Source organism: Penaeus vannamei, chromosome 26 (assembly GCF_042767895.1).
Source record: "Penaeus vannamei isolate JL-2024 chromosome 26, ASM4276789v1, whole genome shotgun sequence".
NCBI classification, from domain to species: Eukaryota; Metazoa; Arthropoda; class Malacostraca; order Decapoda; family Penaeidae; genus Penaeus; species Penaeus vannamei.
The window spans coordinates 36,034,340-36,041,839 of NC_091574.1; the positions used below are offsets into that span (position 1 = coordinate 36,034,340).

Genomic DNA, 7,500 nt, shown 5'->3' on the forward strand with positions numbered 1-7,500 from the left:
AGAATGCTGGTCATGATTATGGCGTAGATGAAAATTGCAATAGTAATTATGATGATGGTAATAATAATAGTAACAGTAATTTTAGAAAAACGATAACAATAATAATACTAATAATAATAATGGTAATAACAATAATAATAATAATAATGATAATGTTAATGATAATAATAATAATAATAATAATAATAATAATAATAATAATAATAATAATAATAATAATAATAGTAATAATAACAATATGATATTGATCGTAAAAATGATAATATCAATGCTAATAATAATGGTGATGACGATGATAACAACAAAAATGATAATGATAACGACAATGAAACAGAAGACAATGATGATACCAGACAATCCAGCTTCTTTCCTTGTAAAGATGCTGTCACACTAATACTTTCTTTTGTCATTTTTTTTTTTTTACAATTTTATGACATTTTGTAAATTTTGTCCATTTTTGAGCGAATTGTCGATTTTCCAGTCAGACGATAATGATCGTTTCCGTCTGAAAACCTTTCCGTCAACATTTTCGGCCAAGCAAAGTCAAATCAAGAGCTATATTAGAGAATGTTTGTATTTTTTTTTTTGTAAAATAAGATTGTTAAAAAATTGACGGAAAAAGTACTAGTGTGACAGCACCTTAAATCAATTAATACAATACAACCATTTCTCCTCAAACGCAAAAAGCACCTTCGCCATTCTCAAATTAAATCTGTCTATATATCAGCCTTTTCCTTCGTTTCGGTTTCGCTAAGCAGAAGCCAAAAGAAATCTTGAAGACAGGCTTAAGATCCCCTGGCCTTTCTTAAACGAGAAAAAGAAAGAAAGAAAGAAAGAAAGAAAGAAAGAATTCTTGGTTATCAAAGAACATCAATGATATCTTTTATTTCACAATATTTATCCTCTTAATTGTTATTTTGTCTTACTTTTTTTTTTTTTATTCTTGGTTTCATCTCCGTCATCATTTTGTTTTCTTTGCTTTAAAAGAATTCAAAACTCATCATTGCCTTCACTTCATCTCGAAACGATTTCACTTCATCTCAATACGACTTCACTTCTTTACACTTCATCTCAAAAACAATTTATTTCATCTCAGAAAGACTTCACTTCCTCATTTCATCTCAAAAACAATTTCATCTCAGAGCGACTTCACTTCTTCACTTCATCTCAAAAACAATTTCATTTCATCTCAGGACGACTTCACTTCCTCACTTCATCTCAAAAACAATTTCAATTCATTTCAGAACGACTTTACTTCATCTCAAAAACGATTTCACTTCCTCTGCTGTCACTTCACCATCACTTCATCATCACCATCACTTCAAAGCCACAATCATGTCATCACCATAAGCAAAATCATTAACAATACCACCCGTAGTGCTAAAAAACTTATGCCCAACTCCTGATCACTCACAAACTATATACATTGTTATAGGGAATATAACCTCTCATTTTAATATATGTTTAGGAAGGGGATCTATGTCTCTTTATTATGATTCTTTTTTTATTTTAATTTACAATTTGAAAAGGGGTTGTTATTATCGTTATTATCATATAACACGGATTTCTTAATTCTTTTTGCTTCTCTCAGCTAGATACGTGACATGCTGGACTTGGAAATATTATACTGTAGGGTCTGTTGTTAGTGGTATATTTAGCAGTGGTTCACTATACAGGGTAGGTACATTAGAGGGACTTACATACCCTAGGATAACACTGTATTATTGTAGTTACTGTAGTTACTGTATGCATATATCGTGTTCTAATTAGGGGATTTGTCTCTTTCTTTTGTTTTTTTATATCATTTATCATTCCACTTGGATTTATGTTTGTTTTTTTGTTTTTTTATTTGTTTTTTGTTGGCTAATCACAGTTACAAAAACACAAAGTTCGTGGTAGGTGGAGGAGCGAAGTATGTGGGTGATATTTGTGAGGTGGAGTGCGAAGGTGGAGGAGGAGAAAGGGGGAAGAGGAAGGGGAGAAGAGGGTAGGAAGAGTGGGGGAAAGAGAGGTAGAAGAGGAGGAAAGGAGGAGAGGGTAGGAAGGGTGGGAAAAGGAAAGGTAGAAGAGGAGGAAGGGAGAAGAAGAGGGTGAGAGAGAGAGGATAGGAGGAGTGGGAAAAAGAGGAGATAGAGGAGGAGGAAGGGATAGGAGAAACAGGAAAAGAGGGGGTAGAAAAAATGGGGAAAAGAGAGATAGAAGAGGAGGAAGGAGAAAGGAAGAGGGAAGACAGAGGGGGTCAAAGAGAAGAAGGAACGAGAGGAACAGGGAAGAAGAAAGTGAAAGGTGAAAAGAGGAGAAAGAAGGTAGAGAAGAAGAGGTGAACCAGGAGAAAACGAAGAGGGGGAAGGAGGAAAAATATAGAGAACAGACAGAGAAAAAGAAAGCAGGAAGAAAAGGGGGAGACAGAAAGGGAAGAAGTAACCGTACATGAGCAGAGGAAGAAGGGAAGACGAAGGATAAAGGGAGATAAGGAGGAATAGCAAGAAGACCGCAGAATGGGAAGCGCTTCAGGATACAGAAGGAAGTACACTGTAGTAAGGCTGAGCGTATACTGAGTCCGACGGTTTTGTCCAGCGAGAGAGAGGCCTTTGGGGCGGCTCGTGCGGTGCGTGCGGTGTGGGCGGCCAGCGCGGGCGGCGGCTTCGAAGGGGTGGGCGGGGGGGGGGACGAGGGGGCGAGGAAGGGAGGCAGGGAGAGAGGGAGGAAGGGAGGGGGAGAGAGGGAGGAAGGGAGGGGGAGATAGATAGATAGAGAGACAGAGAGAGAGAAACAGAGAGGCGAACTACAGCTCGTGGTACAGGGGCTCGTTCTCCAAGGTGTCCCTGGCGTCGTGGCGCCGCTGCCGCTTGCGGGCGGGGTCGAGCGTGCGGGCGGCGGCCGCGGGCGGGTGGCCGCCCTCCCCGCCTCGCCGCCGCTCCGTCGTGAAGTAGATGCGGTAGCGGTCGCTGCGGGAGGGCAGCGGCGGCAGCCCGCGCTCCGTGGGCGACGGCCGCTCGCCGCCCGACGTGGAGGGCGTGCCCGACGAGCCCTCGGGCGTGGCGGGGCTGCGGGCGTGGGCGGGCAGGCCCACGTAGTAACGCGGCTCGCGGGGCGCGCCGATGCGGTCGACGGGCAGGTCGGACGAGGACGAGGTGGAGGTGCGGCCGTCGCTCGTGCCCTGGATGGTGTAGGGCAGCGCCGCGTGCCGCCCGCCGCCGCCCTTGAGCGGGTGCGCCGGCGCCAGCTGCGGCAGCAGCGCCTCGTGGTACTCGCTGCCCTCCGTCGTGCCCGTGCTGGTGGCGCTGCCCGCGGGGCGTGGCTTCCGCGCCCGACCACCGCGTGCGCCGCGCCGCCCCTGCGTCGAGCGCCGCGTCGAGCAGGAGCAGCTACCCTGCGGCGCCCACGGGGCCGGCGCGGGCGGGCCGGGGCCCTCCGCGATGCGCTCCCGCGGCTGGGGGGGCGCCGCGCCCTCCGAGCTGACGCTGGCGCTACTGACGGAGGTGGAGTCGCTACCTGAGGACGACACACTTAATCCGTCAACGGCAGCTTGCGGGGGAGAGAGAGAGTCAGGGCCTCGGGGGGGACTGCCAGGGGAAGCGGGGGGGGGGGGTGCCCTAGGGGCGTGTCTCGGGTCGGCGGTGCGCTAACTCTCTCTAGGTGCTCGTGGAAGGGAACTCATTTCGCTAATTCCTAGCATGACAGGTCTGACTCGGGAACTCAAAGCCGAATACCATAAAAGGCAAACGAACACATCAAATCAATCAAACTACATCTACCTGTACACAACAATCAATGAATCTAAACAAATACATTACTGCAATAAAATCAAGAATAATCATTGACTATCACAGATCCAAAATACACAGAACATCAACATAAATTAGAGTTCCAGAAGAGAAAAAGGAAAATACTAACTGTATCCCGCCCTGGTTGTCAGTCATGCAGTGTCTATTTACATTGGATTTGCCTAATTTGCATATTATCCGATGGATGACCAGACCCCCAGAGTATGTACAGCTTCCTATCAAAAGATCTCTATTTGTATTACTAATTCTTCGCTTGTTCATTTCCTCAGTCACTCATCAGAGTTGTGTTCACTTGTTCATGAGTCATTCACTCATCGTTATTTTCCATACTCATTTTCCTGACTGTCTGTCTCTCTCTCTCTCTCTCTCTCTCTCTCTCTCTCTCTCTCTCTCTCTCTCTCTCCTCTCTTTCTCTGTCTCTCTCTCTCTCTCTCTCTCTCTCACTCTCTCTTTCTCTCTCTCTCTCTCTCTCTCGCTCTCTCTCTCTCTCTTCTCTCTCTCTCTCTCTCTCTCTCTCTCTCTCTCTCTCTCTCTCTCTCTCTCTCTCTCTCTCTCTCTCTCTCTGATGACTCATTCTACTCACTCTACCGCCAGACTGATACGGACTCATATCTAACTCATCCACAAACATACCCAAACTCATCCATCTCTCGACTCACTCATGACTCACAGACTCAGCCACAGACTCACAGCCAGCATCCTCTATTCACAGATTTACCCACTGGCTCCCTTAAACCCCCTCGCACCTTGCCCTAATCTCATCCATGACTCATAGACTTAGACTCACCACCTGACTCACCTCTCTCAAACTCACCTTCCGCTTGATTCAAGCTCTTAAACTCACCTCTGACTCACTCTCACACTCATTAGCAAACTCATATCTTTACTCTACTCATCCAACTTGCCTTAAACTCACCCAAAATGCACCCGCAGACTCAACTCATTCCTATCCACTCACTTACACCCAGACTCACCCACCCAACTCATAATCTCGCTCTCTCTTATCCACTCCCTCTCTCTCTCTCTTTCTCTCTCTCTCTTCCCCCCTTCTCTCTCTTTCTTTTCTCTCTGTCTGTCTCTCTCTCTCTCTCTCTCTCTCTCTCTCTCTCTCTCTCTCTCTCTCCCTCTCTCTCTTTCTCTCTCTCCCCTCTCTCTCTCTCTCGTTCTCTCTCTCTCTCTCTCTCTCTCTCTCTCTCTATCCTCTCTCTCTTGCTCTTTCTCCCTCTCTACCTCCCTCTCAATCTCTCTGGCCCCCACTCATACCACCTCACCCCTATCCCCAAGAGAACCCACCCCCTAACCCACCCCCAACCTATTCCTAACCCACCCCAACCCACTCTAACCCACCCTAACCCACCCTAACCCACCCCCAACCCACCCCAACCCACCCCCAACCCACTCTCAACCCACCCTCAACCCACCCCCAACCCACCCCCTACAATAACTCACCCGTGGAGATCTCTTCATAAGTGGGATTATAAAGCTCTTGTGAACTCCTTGTCGATCTCTGCGCCTCGAACGTGTGTTTGGGCGTGAAGGGCGGCGAACTGGGCTGCTCGTGGGCGTAGGTGGGCGGGGCGAGGGACACGGGAGGCTGGTACTGCTGCAGGATGGTGGGCGTGCCTGTCTCGGCGCCTCCGTAAGACGTGGAGTGGGCGTGAGAGGTGAGTTTCATGTCTAGCAGCTGTGTGGGCGGAGGGAGGTGGGTTAGTCTTCCAGGAAATAAATTTTATCATTTTTTAAAATCATATATTATCATGATTATTATTATTTTTATTATATATTATCATGATTATTGTTTTTACTATCATTTATTATTATAATTATTGTTCTTATTATTTAACATTATATTCATTGCTATTATCATTTATTATTATGATTATTGTTATTATTATCATCTATTATTATGATCATCATTATTATTTATTATAATATTTTTTTATAATTATCTCTTATTATTGTTATTCATTATATTTGCTAATTGTTAATCTCATTATTATTTTCTGTATTTATCATTCATAATTATCATTACTTATTATCATTATTATTTATCATTGTAGTTATTTACCATCATTGTGATTTATCTTTATTATTACTTATAACTACCATTTATTACATCACCCATTTATTGTTATCATTACCATTTATCATTATTACCATTATCATTATTATCATCTATAACTGTTATCTTTGTTACTTATCATTATTTCTTCTCATCACTATCCTTTTATAGTTAACATTCATTCGTATTATCTCTCATTATCTTTATCATTTGTTATCATTATAACTATTATCCCCATCATTATTATTATCATTATCATTATTTTGTATGTTATTTATCGTGATTTTTAGGTCTATTTCTTATAATTATAATTTATTATATCATTCATTGCTTTTTAATAATTAACATTTATCATAATGATAATAATAATAATAATAATGATAATCATAATAATAATGATAATGATAATCATAATAATAATAATAATAATAATGATAATAATAATACTACTAATGATAATCATAATGATAATAATAATAATAATAATAATAATAATAATAATAATGATAATAGTAATAATGATAATAATGATAATAATAATAATAATAACAATAATGATAATAATGATAATAATAATAATAATAATAATAAAAAAAATAATAATCACAATAATAATAATAATGATAATAATAATAATAATAATAATAATAACAATAATAACAATAATAATAAAAAAAATAATAATGATAATTATAACAACAACAACAACAACAATAGTTATAATATAAGATAAAATACAAAACAAAGCGATAAATAAACAAGGATAAATATACTAAATGCCTTTGTAATCCAACCACTTAATTACTATTTCAATTAGATGGAAACACTCAATGTCGATATCGTTTGCCGAAATAAAAGTCTTTGTTGTATAATAATTACGAAGGTTTTAAGCTCGGTGTGAATGCATATTTGTGAATTATTATTATTATTATTATTATTATTATTATTATTATTATTATTATTATATTTATTTATTTTTGTTTTTTTTGCTGTTTTTCTTATATTTACGCTTGCTTTACGTCTCTTTTTTCTGTCTTATTCTCTGTCTGTTTATCTGTCTCTCTCGTATTTTTTTTTCTCTCTGTCTTTCTTTGTTTGTCTGACTGTCTGTCTCTCTGCACCCCCCCTCTCTCTCTCTTTCTCCCTCCCTCCCTCCCCTCCTCTTCTCTCTCTCTTCTCTTCTTCTTCTCTCTCTCTCTCTCTTCTTCTCGCTCTCCCTCTCTCTCTCACTCTCTCTCTCTCTCTCTCTTTTCTTTCTCTTTCTTTCTCCCTCTTCCTCTCACTTTCCCCTTCTTTCTCTCTCTATCACCATTTCTCTTCCTCTCACTTTCGTATTTGTCCCTCTCCCCCTCCTCTCTCATATTTTTATATTTCTCTTTTTATAAACGTAAAAAAATAGAGGGGAGAGGAGGAATGGGGAAGAGAGGGAGAGGGGAGGAGAAGGAGAGGGAGAGGAGGGAGAGAGATGGAAGAGTGGGGGAGGACGAAGGGGAAGGGAAGGAGGAGGAGATGGAAGAGGGGGAAGAGGGGGAGAGGACGAAGAAAGAGAGGAGGGAGAGAAAGGGAAGGAAGAGGAGAGGAAGAGGGAAAAGAGGGAGAGGGAGAGAGAGAGAGAGAGAGAGAGAGAGAGAGAGAGAGAGAGAGAGAGAG

General features: G+C 41.7%; 1 protein-coding gene across 4 annotated transcripts in view; it reads right to left on the reverse strand.

Annotated features, from left to right (window-relative positions):
- Positions 1-253: 253 nt before the first annotated feature.
- LOC113808381 (ESX-1 secretion-associated protein EspI-like) overlaps positions 254-7,500 on the reverse strand; it is an 86,751-nt gene continuing 79,504 nt past the window's right edge. For 3 of the 4 annotated variants that reach the window (XM_070140429.1, XM_070140427.1, XM_070140426.1), the window contains 3 exons: positions 5,238-5,472; positions 1,251-3,528; positions 254-1,207 (listed from right to left, as the gene is read on the reverse strand). In XM_070140429.1, the coding sequence (XP_069996530.1) occupies positions 2,786-3,528; positions 5,238-5,472 (978 nt within the window). In that variant the 3' untranslated portion in view covers positions 254-1,207; positions 1,251-2,785. The remainder of the gene's footprint in view (positions 1,208-1,250; positions 3,529-5,237; positions 5,473-7,500) is intronic. The other variant, XM_070140428.1, reaches the window with a different exon arrangement.